Raw genomic sequence first — 24,505 nt, forward strand, 5'->3', positions numbered from 1 at the left:
GTGTATATAATTCTACATCTGTAAGTTCAACTTTCTTGATAAAGAGATTGCACTACAGAACTTGTATTAGGTGAACTGAAAAATACTATTTATTTGTTTTTTTACAGTGCAAATACTTGTAATAAAAAATAAATACAAAGTGAGTACTATACACTTGGTATTCTGTGTTGTAATTGAAACCAATATATTTGAAAACGTAGAAAACATCCAAAAATATTTAATTAAATGGTATTCTATTATTAACAGCGTGATTAACTGATTAATTTTTAAAATCATGCAATTAATCGCAATTAATTTTTTAAAATTGCTTAACAGTCCTAATAATTTATTTCCTCATCAATTTTTCTATGGTGCTCAACATACCAGGAATGGTTCACTAATATTACATGTTTTTTGGCTTGTAGATCCCAGGATATGAGACAGACATGGTGGGTGAGGTAATATCTGTTATTGGACCAACCTTAGTTGGTAAGAGAGACAAGCTTTCAAGCTTCACATCTTTTGTTGTTGTAAAGAGACAAACATTTAATAGAAAAGAATACATAGGGAAAGAATCAGTTTAGATTATATTCACCTGTATATCCTTAAGCAACATAATTTCTGTGTGTCCCTGAATACTATTCAACACTTTTGGTGCTCAGTAAGTAAATAAGTTTTTGGCATTCAATATGAAATTTGCTTTTGTTCAAATGAGATATTGAGGGTTTTCACCAACTCACAAAAAAGGACACCCTCAGAGGCAGAAGTAGACTTTCTTAATCTGGATAATAAATTCCTTCATGGTACAAAGGAGAGGAAGAAAAGGCACTGCTTGAAATACTTCTTTTTTGGGATAAGTAATTTTTGCACTACTTTTAAAAAATGTTCCTTAGAAACTAAAAAATGGTCACTTCTTAAAGATAATTTATTCTGATCTTTGTAAAATTAACAGTGACAAATTTGCATTGGAGAAGTGTCCGAATATAGTATTTCTGAAGCAGCAATGAGAGGAAGAAGCTATTGAAACCATTATTTAACATTTATAATGCAATACTGCCTAGAGGTCAGAGTCCTGTTTTGCCATGAGCGTACTGTACAAGCTTAGCAAATCGCAGTCCTTGCCACAAAGAGCTTACAACCAAAAAAACCTCACATAACAGGTAGGCAAAAATAAGCACGTCTGGGTACGGAATAAGAGGAGGTAAATTTTGTGCAAATCAGGATTTCTATTCTGTATTTACCAAATATTGCACAAATAGTTTTATTAGGAGTAATGTCTAGAATAAACATTTCAGGAATAAATATTTGTAATGGTACTTTCTCAGAAGTTACATGTTTACCTTCTGTCACTAGCTGTTCCCCTTGAAATTCTTCATCAAAGGTAATGTTTCTCAGCATGCTGTTTTCAGGGAGTATTTGTTTTGCTGCCTCTGGTTTATACAGCACAGCTCTGTTAGAAATATCAGAAAAACATATTTGGGATCCCCACTCATTTTTACCACTTAGGCTAAGACAAATGTACATCTCAGTGGGAGGGAAAAAAGTCTACCACCAAAACAACCTTTACTCTATTTCTTGAATACACCAAACCTGTAACTTTCCTCAGTGATGTGACAGTTTTTATGAGCATACCTCATTCAAGAAATATCTGTTCTACTGCTCCATGATGTAGGAACTAGTGAACTGAGACAGTCATAGTTTTTATTGTCACTGCTAGTTCAGTTAAATGAATTTCTGAAGAACTTGCCCACTCTCACAGTTATAATTTTAAATACGTAGTATGTGGTACCACATAATATTTTCATCTTTAGAGTGAGTATGATGTTAGCACTCAAAAAAACTGAAGTCTGAGGGGATTCACATGGTTGTTATAATCTGGACTTCAGGAATTTGGAAGCCTATTCTAAAATGTTAATTTTTTCCTGGATTTCTACAAAGTCAGAGTTTCACAAATGGTATCTTCAAAATAGATGTGATGTTAGTGTGGTGTGGCCATTTATCATCCCATTCTCTGAGCTTGTTTCCAATGACAGTCCTTCATTGGCAAGTGCTGTAGTCATGAGGCTTAACTGATTCAATCTGATTTTGACAAGTGCTAACAAATCTTTTTGAAGTCACTTTTGAAAGTTAGGCCACCTATTTAAATTACTTAGGGATATCAATACGGATTTAGGCTTGCATATAAACACTGAACCCCAAAACTGTGATTTTAGGAGGAAGAGACATTTTGCTCTGAGTTAAAAGTCTTAGCTGTCACCCAACCTTTGTGTGTCAAAAATGTTATTTAAAGTTGAGTCACTGAGTACCAAAACACATGGGGAAGTTATAAACATCAGTCTATAGACTAGTAAATGTACTTTTTATGAGCATGGTTTAGGAATTTTTGCTAGTTTTGCATTTTTTAATTATTTTAATTCAGGACTTTGGTAGGTTGATTGAGCTATAACTCAAACATCACAAAAACCTAAAGACCTGCTGACTGGATATATTTTTGGATTCATGGACTTTGTGAAATTACTGGAATGGGAAAGTTCGTTTACACACAGGTGAATTAGTCCCTATGTCAATGATCTCAAGGGAGTCCCACATTCTGATTCATTACAGGACTCCTGAGGAGTAACTCCAAGCATGAGAAACAAGTTAGGCCACCATCTTCAAAAAACTGAAGCAACTTTAATTGTTGTCTTGCTTACATGCCTCCAATGGCTACTGCTATAGTCACTGACTTCTGGCCTCTGGCTAAACATGCCATCATGTCCGACAGAGACCCTGTGCTTCGTCCACCCTGCTGGCTGGCTACTGATGGATAAGACTCAATCAACAGGCAACATTTGAGGTTTGACATCTACAAGCAAGCAGCGTCCAGCTTGCTAGCCAGTAAGTCCATACACCTAAGCCAATGAAAGTGCCAACTAATCTTTTCAACCACGTACCAATTTCCTGAAGCTGAACGTAGGTACTAGAGTAAAAAAAAAAAAAATTCTTCCTATGTATCAACTTTTCAAATATATTTTATTTTCTAGGTATTAGTAGAGGGATGCCTCTACCTCAACATTCCTGCACTTGTTTTTAACTCTGGCAGATGGCTGATAGTGAGCACATGTGGATGGCTAGAACCAACAGAATTCATCTGAGAAGCGTGCCTATCGAATAGTTCCTAAGTTAAACTGCCTTGCTGTTTAAAAGATCACACATGCATATATTTCATGGGTTAGGTGGTGTATGTTTAATCAGGAAAAATCATGTTTTCACCTAAATTTATTTGAATTTCAAATATAATCTGCTGTGTCATTTTGAAATGTATTGGAATATTGCACGTAACCCTCTATGTTTGGGGGATGGAGTGAAGATACTGGCGGTTACCTAACCGTCTATATAATTTGAGACGGCTACATTAATTGGCATTCGAGCTGTAGTCTCAACATTAGCTTCAACCTGGAAGTGGTTTGATGCTCTATGACTGACTATCAACCATTTGGATGGAACCTAAATATAACTGAGTGGCAGTGAGACTGATCATGCCCTGTTACTTTGGGGGCAGTCTTGTTTAGCTAAGTTATTACACAGAAACTTACAAGGAACTGTGGGTTTATTTGGTATGGTTTAATCAGTTTGACAGATTGGTTTGATATAAACTAAATAAAAGTTTATATGTATTTTATTTTATGATGTTGTTTACTTACTTTCGTTAATAAAATATAAAAATTGGAAAAACTGTTTGCTTTGCATATTTCCTCCCTACAGGTCAGGGTCCCAGACCGGATGAGTCCTGGGGTAAACGTAAGCAGCAACTCTAACCTGTGTAGTGGTGTTCCATAGAAATGCCCTAAAGTCTTCCGATAGCTGGTGCACAAACGAGAAAACTTAGCTTTTGAAACAAAGTCGATTTACTTAAGGATCATTTATTTCAATGAGCCACATGTCTACCAGAACTTTGCAAGGCCTGGGTGGATATCAGCCAGTCAACCTAAAGCCTATCTAATTCCTCCATATGACGTCTGTACTCACTAATTTTGGAATCCATTTTTGGGAAACTTGGTCTGAACGTTCTGAGTGATAAATGGTTTGGTGTTTTGATACTTATTCTGCAACTTCAATATATGATCAGATCAACTGTTCTAGATACAGCAAAAGTGCTCCTTAAACTTAGCTTATTAAAAGTAGAGTGGCTGGTTAATTTTTCATCTTATTACAATTAAATATATTTATACCTCAGATCCATTGTGCACACTTGAATAACTTGAATAACCTCTGAAGTGTGAAGGTCTAAATATCCTAGAGGATTTCATTTGTGCATACACACACGTCCATAACCCTTTCCACACATAAGAGTACAAATCAGCAAGCCAAGGTGAGGATCTCATTGAAGACTAATATAAAAAAATTGAACATCTACGTTCTTCCTCTCAAGAGTTCTTAATTTTTTTGAATTTAAGTAAAGGCTTATAAAGTTAAGAGCAAAGCATATTAGGAATAAAAAGGTAGAATCTCTCTTCTGATACTAGAGTCACACAAATCCAAAGTATGCTAGTGAAAGACTTAATGAGGCTTCATAATAGCAGCAAGAATATTAATGTTATCCTTAGAGACACTGTAGAAACCACATAAGTAGTACTTTACATTTGACTTTTAACATACTTGTAATAAAATAGCTGACTATTTCAGAGTAGTAAATTCAACCCTACCTGCGATACTGTTGCCTGGAAACTTCATCTCCACAAAAGAAGCATATTGTAGATAATATCGATGTGCTTGTTTTATGTAAGATTTCTTCTCTTTCCACAAGATTACATGTTACTGTAACCAGCTGATAGAAATAAAGTCTTTAAATATTTGAATTTTCAAAGTTTTTTCCTTTAAATTAGTATTAAGTTTGGTAAAATAAAGTCAGTGTCAATGAAATGTACTGTAACGCCAAGTTAGTTTAGTCTTCTGGATTTCATAAACTTGAATACAGTTCAATTGGGGAATTTACACACATTTTACAGGTCATGTATATTAGCTGGATATGTCAGCTTCAGTTAAATTAATACAACTTGTGTTGAATTGGGCTTTTACACTTACCTCTTGTGTTCCTTCCTTAAGTACAAATTTCTCTGGAGAAACAACTATCACTTTAGGATCCATGACAGCTTTTGACTGAAGGTCCCTAAAGCATAGTGCTTTAACATAGGCAGCTCGAGAGCCCATATTTCTTATGCGGAAAGTAACTTCTCTACATTTATCAGGCAATAATTCATTCAGTGTTACCATGTAACTGTCAGAGAGCTTTTTAACGTTTTCTAAAATTACATTGCTTGTTCCCCCATATCCAGACAAAGGTATCTGAAAATAAAAATAGTAATTCAGCCAACATTTTAAGAATGTCTCTAACAAAACAGCGTTATGAAAGCTACTAAGGTTTACAAAGAATCCAAACGGTTAAGGGGGGCACCCATGAAAAAGCTTTAAATGTGATACACTGAAAATAGACCTTTTCAAAATGATATTAAGTGTAAATTAATTGTATTGTATTTTACCTCAGACTGTTTAAAATTCTGTTAACACCCTTCTAACAGTCGCAAGAACATCTGAGTGTTTGCCTACATGGTGGGGTAATGTGCAGTATGGGGTTGTGATTTCTGAAGTGCACTAACATGTTTGTACAATATAAACCTGTGTGAAGCACATGAGTTGGTCTGTGTAAACCCTGCTAAAAACTGAGTTTCCTAGTGCATTTTAATATGTATCCATTAAGAAACTTTTAAGGTGCACCAGGACACAACACATTAGCGTGCTTCAGAAATGACACCCCTATACTGCACGTGACTCTACCATGTAGATAAGTGGGGTCAACATGCATCGCCCTTGCAATTGTATATTGTGAGCTCTCAGGCCTTAGGGATATGTCTATACATCAAAGAAAAACCTGTGGCTGGCCAGCTGACTCGGGCTTGCAAGGATGTTTCATTGCTGTGTAGACTTCTGGGCTTGGGCTAGAGACTAGCTCAAGGACCCTGCAGGATGGGAGGGACCCAGATCCTGCGGGGTTCTAGAGCCCAGGCTCCAACTGATAAAATCATTAAAAAAATCCACTTCACCTAGACCCACCCCATGGCTTGGGGGGGCAAGAAGCAAGTCACCCTAACTCTCCCTCCCACACACACTCCCTTTGGCCATGCACCCTTCCTTTCAGCATTCAGCCTCCCCCACACACACTCCCTTCTCCACAGCAGCTCTTGCTAGCTCCATGCTGTCTCCCCACACACCTGCTGGGAAGAGTGCTTGCCCGCACCCTCAGCCTTTCAGGGGTACACGTGGAAGGGTGGGTGAGGCTTGTTACACTCCCTGAGAGGTGGGGAAGAGGTGACAGGAGCCCACCCACCTCCCAGGCCTCCCTAGAGCACTCCTGCACACAAGCCTCCCACACACCCACTGCTGCTGCCTGCCACCCTCTGCCCCATCCCAGGAGGGGAGAAGCCAGGAGCTCACTCACTAGAAATATTACAAAATTAAGTCAGAATTCTTACAGTAAACTTAACTCCTGGTTGCGATTGAATCCCCAACTGTTTGATTTCAAGCTTTGCTAACATGCAAGCTACATGAGTGGGTGCAAACATCAAGAAGATATTGGTATCTTCTCTTGGGCGGATTTTGAGCTCCTGATTACTAGTCAACCGCTCTTCTGTACCAAATGTATTTCTCAACTATAAAAAAAAATAAAATGATTGAGTGCAATAAAAACCAGCAACAACATTTCACTGTTAATTCAAAAAAATTTAAACTTTATAAACTGAGTTCCAAACTAACTAAACCTGAAACTGACAGTGGAAGGCAGACACTTGAGATTGCAGCCTCTAATATCTGTTTTACACTATTTCAAACTGGCTATTTCAAAGAGACAGGCACCAAGGAGACTGGTTTGAAATGACTTAACCCATCCTCTAAAATGGAGATGGACTGGCCTGCTGTTTTAGAATGAACTCAAGAATTTTACTGTTTGTACTGAAACTGATTCACATATGACCCTTGGAATATGATCCCTTAATGTAAATTAAGATTCTCTAATGAGGCTACCTGTGTGAGCAAACATTTTTAGATAAAATGCCATATCAAGCTTAAATATTAGACAAACAGAGTTTTGGAGTTTTACTAAAGTAAAGACTTTTTTATAACGTTGGATAAAAGTGTTACAGAAGTTTGCATTATGCTAACCTGAAAGCAGTTCTGATCTTGACCTCTTATCAAAAGTCGTAAATGCTGAGTTGCAGATGGAGAGTTATTTCGTAGAGTTAGTTTCTGTTGACTGAAAAATATTTAGGATTTATTTAAACATGTTTATTAATGTTAAAGGGATAATAGTGGTTCTGACCCTCATCCCTCATACCAAGCAAGAGGGACTGAAGTTCTACCTGCTGCAGAAGTGACTGCTATTTGCATGCCAATTAGATGCAAATTGCATTCCTCTTTGTTACACTTTTTATTTATATCCTGCTACATTCTTTTGGTTAAAGTTGTTACATTACTGCTTCCCTCACCAAAGGGCATGATCCGGGGCTGGAGTCTGTGTACCTCTTTAACAAAAGGTGTTATTTAAACAGATTCAAGTGAAATGGGGTACAAGAGGCTGAACAGACACTTTCACCTTAAACCAGGCCTAAGTAATTTAGGCTAAACCAAAATAAGACTATTTAAAAAACAAATTCTATGCACCAGTTAAACCAGCAATTTAAATTGACCTGGTGCAGCTTTTTAAAGACCTCAGATTACACAATCAGTAGTTAACATTGGAGGAATGGCCCATCAGTGGCTCTTAGCCAAGATGGTCAGGGACGCAACTCCTTGCTCTGGGTGTCCTTAAAACCTGAGACTCCCAGAAGCTGGAACTGGATGATAGGGGATGGATCATTCAATAACTGCCCTGTTCTGTTAATTCCTTCACAAGAACTTGGCACGCACCACTGTTAGAATACAGGACACTGGGCTAAGTGAGCCATTGGTCTGACCCAGTATAGTCACTATGTTCTTAACATGTCCATTGCATTTGTGATATTATTTCACGGGATTTGTGATATTTCCCAGAAAATGAAGTTTTGAGCTGTTGAAAACAAGGGTGTCCATCCAAGAACTTGCCTTGAGTAGGATCCAAGATCTATGTTACAAGGCTACCTCTATTCCAATATATAAACATCACACATGTATTAAATCCTAAACTACACATTGCCAAAAAAACAAATTTCAAGAAGAAATATGAGAAGAGTTGCTTTTTAAGTTGTTTTATGAGAAGAGAGCTTAAAACATAGGCTAATATGTAAATACTGTTATAAACATATTTTGCAATATATATGGATCACTTTACAATGATAATTAGAAACTGTTTAGGAACATTTTACTAGATGATCATAAAGCTACAATCCCACAATAGAGAAAGAATGCTACACTGGTTAGAAAAAAAATAAGCCTCATTTAGAAGAAGGATAGTGAAAGCAGCTATAAAAGTTTAAAAAAGCAATATATTAAAAAATAGGAAAAAGAGGAAATTGATGGCAATGAATATAAACTAGAAGCTAGGAAATATAGAAAAATGATAAGGGAAGCCAAAGGATATATTGAGAAATCTTTGGCCAACAGGAATTTAAGTGTATTAGGAACAAAAGGAATCCTAACAATGATCCTGGTCTAGATGGAAATTGCAGAATTGTCAATAATTCAAAAAAGACATAAGAGTTTGATAAGTTTTAGTTCTATATTTGGAAAAATGGCAGATGATGTTTTCATATCATATGCAGAAATACCTTCCATTTAAACGACAATTTGGGATGATACTGAACATCAGCTATTCGAGAAAAACATTTTTACAATCAGGTGTGGATAACTTTCATCCAAGAGTTTTAAAAGAGCTAGCTGGACCATTAACGTCAATTTTCAATCAGTCTGGGAATAGTGGGAAAATTCCACAGGACTGGAATATTAAAAAAAAAAAAAAAGAAGAAGAGTAAATGGGATGATACGGGAAATTATAGGCCTGACATCGATCTCATGCAAAACAAAGCGTCAGCTGATACATGACTCTATATTAATAAAGAATTAAAAGAGGCTAACATTATGCCAATCCAGCATGACTTTATGGAAAACAGATCTTAACAAATTAACTTGACTTTTTTTTAAAATGAGATTACAAGTATGATTATGTAATATACTTCGACCTCTAAATTATCTGACTTGATACTTCACCAACATTTTGATTAAGAAAACCACAATGATACAAAATCAACCTGGCACACATTACATGGATTAAAAATTGCCTGATGGGTCTCAAAACATAATTGGAAACTGAAATCAAGTGGGTGTTTCTAGTGTGGTCCTGAAGGGACTAGTTCTTGGTCCTACACTGCTTAACATTTTTATCATTTAACCTGGAAGAAAACAAAAGTCACGGATAAACTTTGCAGCTTATACAGACTGTGGGAATAGTAAATAATGAAAAGGACAAGTCGTTGATATAGAGTGATTTGGACTGCTTGATAAGCAGGGAAGCAATATGTTCTTCAGTACAGCCAAATGTAGTCATGCATCTAGGAACAAAGAACATAGGCCATACTTACACTTTGGAGAATATCCTAGTAAGTGGTGGCACTGAAGAGAAGCTGGGGGTCATGGTGAACAATCAGCTGACCATGAGTTCCCAGTGTGACGCTGTGGCTATAGGGATGTAGTAACAAGGCAATATCTTATAGGCAAGTTATATTACTTTTGTATTTAGCACTGGTGTTCACAATTCAAGGGTATCAAAAAACTAGAGGGAGAGCTCAGAGAAGAGCCATGAGATTGATTAAAGGATCGGAAAACAAGCCTGATATCCTTGAGTCTGTTACTATAAATCTTATTAGCTTGTTAGAGAACTGTGTAATGAATCATGTTGGTCAAATACGTACTAAATGTTAGAGAAATTAGTATTTATATATAAGAAATAGATTTTTTTGCTTTTTGTATGTTTCTACTGATATAGCACTTCAGATTTTTCTAAGGGTGTTTATAAATCAGAAAACTGGTTTGTGTGCCTTATTTGTAAAATATTGGCTATGCAGACAGCAGGGTAAAGCAGAGAGTCAAGAGGGAGCTATTAGCTTTGCAATAAATCAGGTGCACACACACCTTCCCAACAAGACAAGCTAACAAGTAAAAATCCCAGGCCACAAAAACGGACCAGAAAGAATAACTACCGTAAAATAAGAACTAGATGGAGTCAATGGGGGCAATAGCAAGGAAAAGATGAGTTTGGAACCAGAAAGAACAAAGTAAGATTTAGCAGGATAAGCAAAAATGTATTAGGTTAGGTTAGTTATTGGAATTTATGCATGAAAATGTTTTCATTAGAACACAGATGAGGTAGCTGTACAAAGTTACAGAACAGAGGATAAAAGGTAGAGGACTGACAATAAGAGTGGAGAAGATATAGGAGAAGAATAAGTGAACATTGCAGAGATCAGAGATGTGGAAAAAAAGTTGCCCTGTCCTTGAGGAAAGTAACTTGATCATTTACTTTTCTTGCTGATTCTGTTATTGCATGTACGTATAATTAATAGGTGATAATAGCATTGTCTTAAAACAAGCATAATAAAAGCTAAAAGAAACGTTTAAGCCTAAATTGGAGTAGATCTCATTTCTCACCCAACAAGCATAAACAGAATGCCATGGTGTGATTTGATCACAGTCTATCAGTATCTAAGTGGGGAACAGAAATTTGATAATCGAGGGCTCTTCAAAAACTAGTAGACATGGGTATAACAAGATCTAACGTCTGGAAGTTGAAGCTACACAAATTCAAATAAAAAATAAGGTACAAATGTTTAACAATAAGAGTAATTAGCCATTGGAACAACTTTCTAAAGGTTGTGATGGATTCACCATCAATACAGATTTTAAAGTCAAGATTGGAATTGATTCACATTAGTTCCTGTGGCCTGTGTTATACAGATCATACTAGACATTCACAACAGTCCCTTCTGGCCTTAAAATCTAAAAAACAGGGCTTTTAAAGTGATCCATATTTATAGCAAACTATTAACTCCTAGTGGCTGCTTGGTATCAAAACAACTTATACATTCACAATTTTTCAACACGATACTTTGGACGTGTTCCTAATACTATAGAACTGTTTGAACTAGTTTCCTTTTCTCTAAAACTGGTTCAGGATATATTTTTCCAGCCACTGCCATCAGAAAGTTAAGCAAAGTCAAGAGCTTAAGCAAGTTTACAGTTTGTCTCTCTAAAGACTTCCTACATAAAAAGTAAAAGGTTTATATATGTAATGTACGCTCAATATTAGGTACATGAACTTAGGAAGACATTTAATAAAACCAGTCTATCATTGCATTTTAAGGCTCTATTTTCAGGCTAAATGCAAGCATAGCAAAAAATTTATACTGCATAGAAGTGCATTACAATATTAATGGGACATTAAATGTGAAGAACTGAACTGCTGGTACTTACACTGTTCTTCCAAGTGTAACCCCTCCCCATGCCATGAACTGCTTATTGGAGAGAATGGGTGGAATGTCTGAGTAGCAGGAAGTCGTTGCCAGTGGTCTGTTTCCCAAAATATTCACCTCACCTTTTACCACCACTTCATACTGAGGTCCAGATGGCAACACAAGGATTTTCAAGATACTACAAGTAGAAAATCCTGAAAGTCATCTGATAAGCAAGGGATTTCATCATGCAAACCGTCATGTAAATTAATTGTATATAACATTACCCACAGTATTTATTTTAGACAAGGCAAATTGCTCCATCCAAAAAGTGTTGGGTAACCACTCCCAATACAAGACCATATTTTCAGTTGCCAAACTTTAAACTGTTTGAGGCAGACACTCATAATGGAAAATTTCAGACAACAATTGTGCTATTTCCAAGAACAATGTTGAGGAAAATACAGCTTTGCGCATCTCAAAATGTTGGCAACCTTTTCTTTGAGAGACCCTAGAAACCCTTGTTTTGAATCAGGGACTTCAAATTTATCAAGTGGGTGTACAGAATGTCAGGGATATGCTTTTTGTCATCCACATGAAAATCCACTCAAATTCGGCCTTCAAAAAAAACAAACTTCAATTTGCACACACCCAGTAAAGACTTGCTAGAGCTCCATAGTTAAATTTCCCTAAGATTCTGTCCATGCTCAGAAAGCTCCAGCCTGGGTCTGAGCAGGACTTTCCCAGCAATTACAGCTTCAACTGCTTTGAGCCAAGGCACTAAGACTGAGACCCTTTCTCTCCTGTGCGCTTACTAACCGTTCACCTACTTTGGCCCAGGCAGCATGGAGGAGAAAACTGCCTTATTTGAATGTAAAAAGGACAAGACCTGGACGTTGGGCTGAGCACAGCAGGGGTAGTAGATTGGTATAAGGACCTGGGACTGAAGGGAGGAGTATGTGAAACTGGGAGTTGGGGTGAAGGAACTAGAATTAGCTGGACAAGGAAACGGAGTGGGATCCATGGAGGGAAGACATCTGATAAGGAGCTAGGGGAAGCCTTGGACTAGCTGGGCAAATAGACTGGAACTAGGAACCAGTTGGTGGGGTCGAGGGAGGACAGATTACACAAAGAGGGGGGCAATCCCAGTTCTCCCCCGCACACCCTAACCAATCCTGGGAACAAGGAGCTGGAGGATGGGGAGACTAGTGGGCAGTCCAGAGGTGTAAGACTAGGAATTACTGGGTAAGAAGCCTTAGTTGAGACTAGGATGAAGAGCCAGAGGTAGGGAAAAGACAGGACTGGATCAGGGACATACTGAAGGACATGGGCAGAAGGATCAAGCTTTGGGGGGCAAAGAACAGGCAGAAGGTGTCTGACTACTAGAGCACACTCCCATCTGAAGCCTGGAATGAAACCTAAGATTCCCTAGTCTCACTATTCCTCTGCTGTCAGCAAATAGCATCTGGGAAACACATTGGCACAGTGTCCCTTCTCCTTCTAGTGCTGGTCCACAGAAAATGACAATTTACTATTGCTATCATTTATTCCATTAGCTCAAGTGGCAGGAGTCTGTAGTAGGGATCTAAATCCAACCCGCTGATGAACTGTGTGGGTCTCAATATACCACATGATGGAATTTGTTTTTTATGTTTGCTTTTTTAAAAACCATGGAAATTACACATAAAAAGCTACATTCAAAGAACTGTAAGGTTGCAAAGTCAAGCACTTAGGAAGTGTTAAAATCATGGTTGTCTATGCAACCTATTTCAGCTCTCTTGTGCATACGCATTATGATACAATCTAATTCCATGACCACATACTTCCCCCCCTTCCCTCCCAGATCATTCTATGACCAGGATAAACAGTAGTCCAGGGATGAAATGAAGACTGTGTTGTGAAGTAGGCATTTGTCCGTAGGACATCTGCCTCATTTGTTGCTGAAACTGGAAGGTGTGTAGTAAACAAGGCAGAAAAGTGCAGAAAGAGAAAGAAGGGTTTTATGGTTAAGACAGCTGAATTCTCCATTGAAGTAGTATTGTATACCTGCCTCTGCCACAGATTTCTTAGGTCATACAAAGCAGCTGGTCATACAAAGTAGGGCAGGCCCGAGACCTGGAGCCAGGCTCCCCGCCGCATGACCAGGCCCGTAGCCAGAGTGCGCGAGGCTGGGTCCGCCGCGTCTAAGGCGGCCTGGAGGGAGGCTCGGGAGATCAGTTTGCCCTCCTCCACTAAGGCCGAAAACTCTGACCTCGAGTCCTGGGGAAGGAGCTCCATAAACTTCGACATAGCCGAGCACGTGTTGTGACCATATCGGCTTACAATCGCTTGTTGGTTGGCAATGCGGAGCAGTAGGCCCCCCGTGGAGTACACCTTTCTGTCAAAGAGCTTGAGTCTTTTCGTGTCCCTGTTCTTTGGCGTTGACCCTTGAAACCCCTGGCGCTCCCGCTGGTTGGCTGCATCCACCAGGGAGTCTCTGTGTGTGTGTGTGTGTGTGTGTACACACAGATGTTCGTGCCCTTTGAAGGGGACGAAATAGCACCGCTCCGTCCGTTTGGCAGTAGGGGCCAACGAGGCTGGCGTTTGCCAGAGGGTGCGGGACGTATCTGCTATAGTCTTTATCAGCAGGAGGGCCACCCTGGATGGCCCTGAGGGCGCCAGGATGTCCACTATAGGGTCCGCCTCGACCTCGATTTCCTCCGCCTGGATCGCAAGGCTCTGAGCTGTTCGCCGGAGCAACTGCTGGAGGATACTAGTGTCCTCTAGGGCCGGTGCCGTAGCCGTGCCCGAGACTGCTTCGTCCGGGGAGGACGACGAGGAGAGTACATGGAGCAGCCCTTTCTGCGGTGCATGCAGTCCCTCAGGGTCCTGCGGCACACGGTACTGTGGTTGCGGTGCTGGTTCTGAGTCTAACTGCGGCACCGCGAACGGTACCGGGGTCGCCAGTAAGCGGCTTGGTGTATCATGCGGTGCCTGCGGAGCCCGACCTGAAGCCACTGCCGGTGCCGCTGCCCTGCTAGGGGGTGCTGAACTTAGAAATGGCACACCCCTGTCCGGCGACGGTGGAGGAGGCAGCTGCGCTGGGGCCACCAAGGTTGAGGACACCGAGGCCGACCGCGATCGAGGGCCGAAAGCCTGGCCTACCAACTGGTGGTAGGCCCAGGGGGTCCAAAACGGCCACTGCGAGGACGGCTGCCATTGTTGCTGCCACTGCAGGTAACGGTGGTGGCTCGCCCCCGATCTCCTGCTCCACGACCAACTGGAGCGATAGGAGTCCGCCTCTGAGTCTGAGGTCTCTGAGTATGAGGACCTGGGGGAAGCAGCACCCAATGCTGCTGGTGTGGTGCGGGGAGGGAGGTGCGCTGCGGAGGCCGCGGCGGGCCTCTCATCTGGTCCGGTGCCATCCGTGTGGTGCGGTGCGGGGAGGGAGGCGACAGCATGGCCGGCTTGCCCCTAGACTGCACTGGGGGACGGACCACCGTAGGCAACTACTTGCGGTGTGGGGAGGCCGGCACCGAGAGTCCCATCAGACCGGAGGCTGCCTTGAATGCGTCCGGCGTCAAAGGGGGGCGTAAGTCGCCGCTGAGGTCCGGGGAATTAGGCCGGTCCGGACTTGACCGCCCTCTCTGCAGTGCGGGAGTCGACGGAACCGCCGAGGGCTGTAGCCCGGCCTGTCCGCTTGCAGTTGCGGACAGCGTCGGCCTCGGATCCTGGTGGGGTGACCTATCCCTCACCAGCTTCCTCCTCTTGGCCGGCACCAGCGAAGGCGAGCGGTGCCGCACTGAGGCCGACTTCCTATGACCTGACTCCGTCCGGTGCCGGGTCTTTGACGACTTGGGCTGGGCCCTAAGTCCTGATGTCGGTGCTGGGGCGCTCCGCACTGAAGACGACGTGCTGGGCACCGCCTCGGCCGGCTCCGGGTCTGAGGGTGGCTGTAGGGCCGCCTCCATCAGGAGGACTCTAAGTCTTTGAGCCCTGTCCTTGAGAGTTCGCGGGCGGAAGCATCTACAGATAGAGCACCAGTCCTTTTGGGGCTCTCTCCGAGGCACCTTAAACACACAGAGTGCGGGTCACTCTTGGGCATGAATTTTCCACAATCCTTGCAAAGTTTGAACCCGGGAGACCTGGGCATGCCCCAGCAGGCGACGAAAGTCGGGGGGGGGGACCCCCCACTACTAAGAACTATGTACAGAGAACTAACTATAACAACTTCATACATGGACTAAACTAAGTGATAGGACACTACAGACTCGCTATGCGCAAGAGAAGTTCCAGCTAGCCGTCTCCGGCGGTAAGAAGGAACTGAGGGGGTGGAGGGTTGGTGGGCCCCTTTATAGGGCGCTGCGGTGGCACCACTCCAGGGGGTGCCTGCGCTGACCCTACGGATGCTGCTAGGGAAAATCTTCCGGCTGGCGTGCACGCGGCGCGCGCACACCTACTTTGAATGGACATGAACAACCACTCGAAGAAGAACCTGTCATTAGTGAAGATGATGGATTGTTGAAACTATATCTGAAGCTACAAAGGTAAATCTGGGTATCCTTCACCTAGGGGACAAGCTGCCAGCAGGTCTGTTTTACAAACAGAGGATGACAGCTGGTTTGCCTGTTTAAAGCTGGGAGAAAGATTCTGGGTGAGGTAACCTTTCAAAGACAGGAAAATGCCTTGTTAGTTAAGTTTAGGCTCTAAAAAGCAGGCTATGATTTTATTTTATAAATAGCCATTTGTTTTCATCAATTCTACTTAGACTCATAGACTTTAAGGTCAAAAGGGACCATTATGATCATCTAGTCAGACCTCCTGCACAATGCAGGCCACAGAATCTCACCCACCCACTCCTGTAACAAACCCCTAACCTATGTCTGAGTTACTGAAGTCCTCAAATTGTGGTTTGAAGACCTCAAGCTGCAGAGAATCCTCCAGCAAGTGACCCGTGCCCCATGCTGCAGAGGAAGGCGAAAAACCTCCAGGGCCTCTGCCAATCTTCCCTGGAGGAAAATTCCTTCCCGACCCCAAATATAGCGATCAATTAAACCCTGAGCATGTGGGCAAGACTCACCAGCCAGCACCCAGGAAAGAATTCTCTGTAGTAACTCAGATCCCTTGCTTGTTTTCAAATCTTTGTTAAATAAACTTATATTTGTTTTCACCATAAACATATCTAAATCCTGAGAGTTGGGCAGAGTGGTGAACCTGAGATGTAACTGGTAAACTGAAGTGTACTTTTCTTCTGGGAACACCTTACCTGTGAATTCTGCAAGTGTCCAGTATAACAGCGGCTGGACACTCCAGGGGGAAGCTCAAAGCACACAGATTGGAGCATACCTATTGCTTACCTGCTGAGTAGGTTTACATATGTCTCACTTTGGCCGGGACAGTAGCCTTTTCACGCCCTGTCCTGGGCATCCCGAGTTTTTTGGCAAAACTGGGCATTTGTCTGGTTTGCTCTTTGCAAACTGATAATCAAGGTCCAGTTTTGCCAAAAAAGTCGGGTGCACCCCTCTAAGGGGACATGGAGGAAAGTTCGGGGGTGGGGTGTTCAGCAGTGCCACGGTGGGGCCCCCTCGAGCCAGCCCTGCAGGGGTAAGAGGAGGGGATGGGGTGACCCTTGTGCCAGCCATGCTCTGCGGGGGGTGTCCCCGCCTCAGGCCAGCTGCAGACAGTGTTCACTTTGGGAAATTGGTCACCCTACTGCTGAGGGACAGCTAAGACTGCGCAGGTGAGAGGGGAGTATTTGTGTAGCCTGTGGCATCAGGGAGCTGACCCCTGGCACGCTCAGACAAGGCTTCCTCACACTATAGGCAGATAATAGTAAGGAGCCTCACGGCACTGGAAGCATCAGTTAATTAAACTAAATTTCTCAGAGAGAGACACTAATTATATTCCTCATTTTATGAGTCCCTGACTTGAGACCCTGGGGTCTCATTTGCAGAAGGGGTGAGCACTCACAACTGCAATTAAATTCAATCTAAGCTGTGTGTTGAATAAGGTCTTAAATATCTCAAATTGGACACCAAAATTAGTGACTACTTTTGACTTGAATCTGTCTCTCACTTCCCATCTTGTAAAATGAGGATAATTCCCCTGTAATATCCAAGTTATGTTGTGAAAATAAATTCATGTTTTGATGCACTTGAATATTATACTGAGGAGCACCACAGAAAAGCCCATGAGGAAATTAATTCTGTCTTCGGAGCAAGGTTTGAATAGTGTGCAGTAAATAAGTCAGAGAGTCAGACACTAAACAATCATGAGAAAAATGCTCAATAGCTGCTTATTAAGTGAGCACCATGCATATGCAAAAGTTAGCTGAGGTGAGACAAATTATGACTAGAAATAAGATGTAAATTTTTAACAGTATTAACCATTGGAACAAATTACCAAGGGTCTTGGTGGATTCTTCATCACTGGCAATTTTTAATTCAAGATATGCTCTGGTTCAGAAGGAATTATTTTGAAGAAGTTCTGTGGCCCATATTATATACGATGTCAGATTAGATTATCACAATTGTCCTATCTGGCCTTAGAATCTATCAATCTACGGGAAAAGACTTGAAACTGACATCAAAATGAGTGGCTAAAGGAGAGCTATGGGAAACAGAATCTCTGACCCCTGCACACACTGTCCTGAAGAGAAAGCATCTCACAAAAGCCCTGAGCACTCTGCAGTCAAAGGGCACACTCATGTACAATAAGTGCCAGAAAGCAGCTTTGCTAATTTGGCCACAGAGACCTCCCTTTCTCTAGCCCATGGTTTGAAGGGAATTAGCTTTAAATCTTATTGGAGAGAGATCTTCTCCAGCCTTTTAAGAACCTGATCCATTTGCCCATAAATGGGCTTCATCTGGACTTCCTGAGGCCTCTTCTAATCTTGGAAAAGAACAAGAAGGGAATCCATTCCCTGGACTGTTTCTTCTATGTTTAAGTACATTTTGAAGGTCCATTAAGCTTCAAAGAATGCCCTAGTTTCTCCTTCTGGTGTGGATTAAGATAGAAACATTGCTCTAGTAGCTTCCCAGGTATCGAAGTCAGGCTGACTTATACAGGGAAACCCGCTATAACGCGCCCCGCAATAACATGAATTCGGATATAACGCGATCATAAAGGTGGCTCCGGCCGCCCCAAACAAACAAAAAAAGCAGCCGGAGCACTGCGGAAGTGCAAAATAAATAAATAAATAAATAAATAGAGGCTGGAGCGCCACCGAAGAAAAAAACCAAAAAAACAAAAAATGGAATGTGCCTTCCCCACTGCCTCTTCCCCCCTACTCCTGCTTCTTCTTTTGGCAAGAAGAGCCATTCTTCTCCCCAGCTCCTCCTCGCTCTTTCTCTGTCCCTTGCACATCTCCCCTGCTCTCCCCAAGTGTTTCCCCCTCTCGCTGCATGGCTGAGAGCCCCCGCTACTGGAGCTGCACCCTTTCAGTTACTGTTATGGGCAGTTTGCAAACGCAAGTCGTTTTCTGCCCAAGAGAAATTGACCAGCTTGAAACTGTCCGGCTTGAAATGGTAAACCTCGCTATACCGCGACCCCGCATTTATCACAATTGAATTTTTTGGACCCCAATCATCGTGTTATAGCGTGGTTTCACTGTAATTTCCTGGCTCCTCCTTTTTCCCCTTTAAAAGATGGACACTACTTTAGCACTTCTCGTCTTCCAGGACTTCTCCTGTCCTGCATGAGTTTGTAAATGTCATTACCGGTGGCTCCAAGATTTCTTCAACTAATTCCTTCAGTACCCTCAGGTGAATAGCATCTGGCCCCACTGATCTAATTTCATTCAAATTGGTCAGAAGATCTTTGATGTGTTCTTTACTTATCTCAATCTGCATCCCTTCCCCTTTACTGTCCAAGGTAACATCTGGTTTTTTGTTTCTTTTTGAGAAGACTGAAGCAAAGAAGGCATTCATTGAGCAGCTCTGCCTTACTATCATCTTCCGTTACCAGCTCACCTCCATTGAGTAGTGGACCCACAACCTTGATCTTTCTTTTTTTGTCTGACATATTTGACGAACCCGTTCCTGTTGTCTCTAGCATTTCTTCCAAGCTGTAACAAAATCAGTAAAGCCAAGGCAAAGAATGTATCCCTACAGTCTTGTGCTATTCTCATGTATAGCTCCTTGGTGACATGCCCTTTCTTCCATTTTCTGTATGTATCCCGTTTGGTTTTTAAGATAGCTAAAAAAACCCTTTTGCAGCCACACTGGCCTCCTGTGGCTCTTATTGTTTGTTTGTGTTAGAACAGCTTGATGTTGAGCCTGTAGTTTTACATTTTTTTAAGAACTGCCAGCCCCCTTTGACTCCTTTTCTTCCTAATTCAGTGGTCCCCAAACTATGGGGTGTGGAGGAACAGGGGTGGGGAGGGATTGCCACCCAGCTCTGCTCTGGCCCCAGCTCCACCCCCATCCCCAGCTCTGCCTTCAGCCCAAGCTCCTCTGCTGAGCCAACTGTGTAGTAATGGGCTGGGGGGGGGAAGGCACCATGGACAGACTCTATTACTGGTGGGAAGAGAGGACAGACAACAGGAAAAATTTTGGCACCATTGTCCTAATTGGTCTTCCCATGGGACCTTGCCTACTATTTCTCTGAGTCTGCTGAAATCTGCCTTTCTGAATATCTGAACATATTTGGCTCCTGCAAGCTCAGTTGACTTGGAACTGGAGTTTGGTGCCGAGGCTGGAACCTTCACTAAGCCTTCTGGGATCTGGAAACACTATGAGCTGATTCAAATGTCCTATCCTTACCCTCACATCTTTATAGTATAGCTATATACAGCCCCAGAGGTTTGGCTGACAAAGCTTCTTATAACAAAAGCAAATGAAGTATTTTCTGTCTCTTTATGGGCCCGAGAAGTAAATATGCTGCAAATAGCATAATGTGAAGGAGAATGTTTTTCTCCTAAGATTTCAGGCACTGGACATGAGTATTAGATGCTAGGAAGACCACTGAGCATGATGTACACCTTTTAAATCCAGGCTTTTTCAATTCAATCTGCCATGACATTATACCAGGTAAATATTTATCTATCTGTTTTGCTTAGCTAAACTAACATCCTAAAACTAATCTACAAAAATAGAAGGCACTATTTTTAGCTACCAATCCTCATGATTTGGAGGGGTACATTTTCTTTTGCTGTGGTGGCTGGAAGTCACCAAGGAGGCAACCAGTGCCATGCCCCCTTCTTTGGCCATGCCCTCAAAACATGCTAAACAGCTGACAGGAAAGAGTGGAAGGGGTGCATGAACGCTGTAACAAGCACTGCCACCAGAAGGTTCCACCATCCACACTGCACCAGTTGACATACCCAACAATGGGAATATGCAGTGAACACTTGTAGAAAAATTACCATGAATTAGACTTTCCAAAGGAACTGGAGAACTAACTCGAGAGCAAAGATCTCTGCCTTCAGGAAATAAAACCAAGGGAAGAGAGGATCACACTATTTCTCCCGCACCCTCTGCTCCCAGTCTAGTAGACACATTTAAGATGCTTAGCATCAATCCTTGAATGCCAAAGAATAAATACAAGATACTTGGGAGGCTGGCACATCCTGACAAAAAACCCTTACTCTGAATTATATGGGACCCTTTAACATCTGTTCACAACCCACATATTGAGAACCTCTGTTTTAAATAAACTGACCATCAAGCAGATTATACCTTACCTTTCACTACTGGTTTTTAAATCTTTTGGAGAAAATAGAATTGCCACTTCTTGTTCTTCTCCAGGCATAAGGAAAAGATCCTCAGGTTCAACAGAAATGCAGTTGTCTTGACCTGACGTCTGAAGACAAAAAAAAACACATTTACTTTTTTTTTTTTTTTTTTTTTTAAAGGAGTACTCCCCTCCAGTCTGCTTTGATGTGTTATGCCTCTCTTTCAGTACATACATCAGAGGCAGCCTAGACACATACATGGGAAATTCCCAAAACGGCCAACAATCCTGCACCAAGTAAATAGTTCCAACATTGCGCAGAAACCCTACTTTAGCAAACTAAATATAAACTTCTTAAATAGATATTTCTTATTCAACTATGCTAATGACATACACTGATGATGAAGACCTGTAGAAGAACCTAGAGAACATTTTGGGTGGAGTCAACTGGGAAGTAGTAACTCCACAAAAGGAGAACAGGTAAGTTTTACTTTACGGATCCAGACTTTTGCCCACTCAGACAGGATTGGAACGTAGCAAGCAATATGGAAACATTAGTAGTGGGGGAAAGGTGAACATTTTGATTGATCGCAGATAGGCTCACGTAGGGTAGCTTAGTTCCTGGGATATCAGCCAGAATAAACTCCTGGGACCATTCCAAAGTGTCTGAAAGTTCAACTAGTCTGCTCTCATTTTCAGTGGCACTTTAATATGGATTACCCTGAGAGAAGCTAGGAGAGAATGAATTGCTCTGATGTTTAGGTTTGAGCTTCTTGCCAATTCATTTTCCCAGTTGGACCAGAATCATAATCCTCTCAGGTGATCCTGAAAGACCAGAAAAGCCAGTCTGACTGCTCTCATCTCAGACTGCAGTGTGCTGAAATCTCTGACCCTGATCACATTCCCTGTAACTTATGGTGCACCAAGTGCATTTCCTATCCAGAAAACTAAACATTTATGGTCAGTATTTTTTGGAATCCAGTCTGTGAAGGGAAGATCTACTATAATGTTCACTTCATGCTTCAACAAACCAGCTGACTAGATAATGGAAGTTGCCCTCTCTTTCTTCAGCATCTTTTACAGGGCAGATCTGAGCCTTCAAGAAATATCTATCCACGGAATAATCTTGCAGAAGTTACCTCCGAACTATAGCCAGGACTGGATGGAGGACAGATATCATAGTGTCCAGATCTTAACAATTTTCTCTGTTAAGATTGACCCTCCCTCTGTTTTATCTGCTAAGTATGATTTGCTCTGGATCTTTTTAAAAAATTCACCATAATCCCTTGTTCCTAAAGCACAGAAAAGGTCTTTCAAGTCACCCCATCTAACATTTCTAATGATGCTTGATAAGAATGTAAGATAGGAATGAGCATTTAGAATGCTCTGTACTCTTCAGCCTGTCTATTACCAATACCTTTATGAACACTGAGGGAAAAGAGGGAAGCTGACAGACTGAAGAACAGCATTTTGTATTGCTAGTAGCTACTTCCAAAGACAAACTGAAGTAACTTCTGGTAGTAAATCAGGGACTGTCTCTTTCTGGTGCTTTTTCAGTATATGGGGCCAAATTCCAACTGAGGTTTTTGGTAATGCTAGTGATACAATCCTGAGTATCTTTCACATTGAAGGGCAGTCTGTATTTCCGTCATTGCAGGTGGCGTGTAACTTATTTCACAATAGTTTGATGCTTCTCTGAATGCCTCAAATTTGGAGGGGAAATTAAGATCATATGTGGATGAGCCTGAAACTCCAGAATAATCCCACTACACTCTCCTGTACCTACCTGCTGAGTCTGGTACAGTCTATGAATTGTAGGCTAGATCTATTTCCGGGTGGAGGCAAGCTTGACTGCGGTTAGACTGACTGTATACACTTACTGGAAAAATTGGGCTCATTTCATGATGTGTTTCCCTCTGGAGTTCCATGCTTACATCTCATCTCTCACATACCTATTGCTGTGAGTATTCATCTTTTGCTCTCCTGTATGAGAGCTTTTAATTTTTACGCTTGTTGGGAGTAGCAAGCAAATACTTTGTCTTGTCCATATTTTCAACTACTACCTATGAAATTTCCCCATTAATAAGCTTTGCCTACAGCTTTCTCAGACATAGATTTGTTTTAATTATGCTCTGCCAAGGATTTGATTTAAAACTAGCCACTGAATCTGCTACCATGGCTCTCGCCAACAGCCTCACAGATTTGATAAACAATGGTCAAAGACACTTTCTTCAATCATGACTTAAGTTGGTCAATATTTTGAGGAGGCTGAAGCTGGACAGCAAACAAGTCACAACAAATCCTTGTCTCTCAAGATTTTGTGGCCTTGGAAAAACATGTAATTTCTAAGGAGTATCTGCAAGGCATTGACAAAGTTTCAACATCCCTTTTGAAAGTGGCTTACATCTTCCTATCTGTAGGAAAAAGCCCTCTCCTTAAGCAGGTATGCCAATGCCACCAATACCTTGGAGCAGAGAGAGTATGCTTGGCTCAGAATTTCATGACTTGCCAAATCACCCTATTATGCACAGTTCCCTGTTCTTCCCTAATGTCTTTCTTAAAGCAATGAATGAGACTGCAAATTCTGTCTTGTTTGGAGAAGAGGTTGTATGTTTATTCTCCTTACCTGGTTGAATCTTGATGGTCACTGCCTTTTACCCTCTATTTAAAACATGCCTGGAGGAGACAAAAAATGGTTACCTACCGTAATTGTTGCTCTTTGAGATGTGTTGCTCATGTCCATTCCAATTAGTCGTGCGTGCAGCCAGAAGGTTTTTCCCCTAGCAGTACCATCGGGTCCGTCTGGACGCTCTCTGGGATTGCGCCTTCATGAAGCTGAATATATGGCCCTACTGACCCACCGCCACTTTAGTTCCTTCTTGCTGGATTGCTCCAACAGAGGTAGGCAGGTGGGTATTGGAATGGATATGAGCAACACATCTCAAAGAATAACAGTTACAAAAGGTAGGTAACCATTTTTCTTCTTTGAGTGATTGCTCATGTTAATTCCCAATTAGGTGATTACCAAGCACAAATTTTGGAGGCAGGGTCAGAGCTCAAAGGTTCGCAGACTGAAGCACCGCCCTACCAAAGGCTGCATTGCCTCTAGCCTGCTGGGTAATAGCATAATGAGATAAAAGTATCTATAGACGACCAAGACACAGCTCTGCAGCTCTCTTGCATCAGAACATGGGCAAGGAATGCTGATGGAAGATGCCTGTCCCTGGTGGAATGCGCTGTCAGCAGAGGAGCCAGTACCTTCACTAGATCTGGACACGATCCATGACTAAATCCTTTGGGAGGAGACTGGAAGCCCTTTCGTTCGGTCTGTTACCGTGATAAATAGTTGAATGGACTTCCAGAATGGTTTTGTTTGCTCGATACAGAATGCTAACACCCGGCAAATGTCCAATGAGTGAAGTTTT

The 24,505-nt window shown here is 41.8% G+C and overlaps 1 protein-coding gene across 1 annotated transcript in view; it reads right to left on the reverse strand.

The window, feature by feature from the left end:
* Nucleotides 1-24,505, reverse strand: part of LOC120397312 (centrosomal protein of 192 kDa-like) — a 189,227-nt gene that overhangs the window by 42,089 nt on the left and 122,633 nt on the right. Inside the window, exons 40-46 of the mRNA XM_039523013.1 lie at nt 21,091-21,209; nt 11,452-11,628; nt 7,174-7,264; nt 6,489-6,665; nt 5,044-5,304; nt 4,665-4,786; nt 1,320-1,429 (exon numbers count right to left, since the gene is read on the reverse strand). Coding sequence (XP_039378947.1) covers nt 1,320-1,429; nt 4,665-4,786; nt 5,044-5,304; nt 6,489-6,665; nt 7,174-7,264; nt 11,452-11,628; nt 21,091-21,209 — 1,057 coding nt within the window. The remainder of the gene's footprint in view (nt 1-1,319; nt 1,430-4,664; nt 4,787-5,043; nt 5,305-6,488; nt 6,666-7,173; nt 7,265-11,451; nt 11,629-21,090; nt 21,210-24,505) is intronic.

This window comes from Mauremys reevesii, linkage group 2 (genome assembly GCF_016161935.1).
Source record: "Mauremys reevesii isolate NIE-2019 linkage group 2, ASM1616193v1, whole genome shotgun sequence".
Lineage (NCBI taxonomy): Eukaryota > Metazoa > Chordata > Testudines > Geoemydidae > Mauremys > Mauremys reevesii.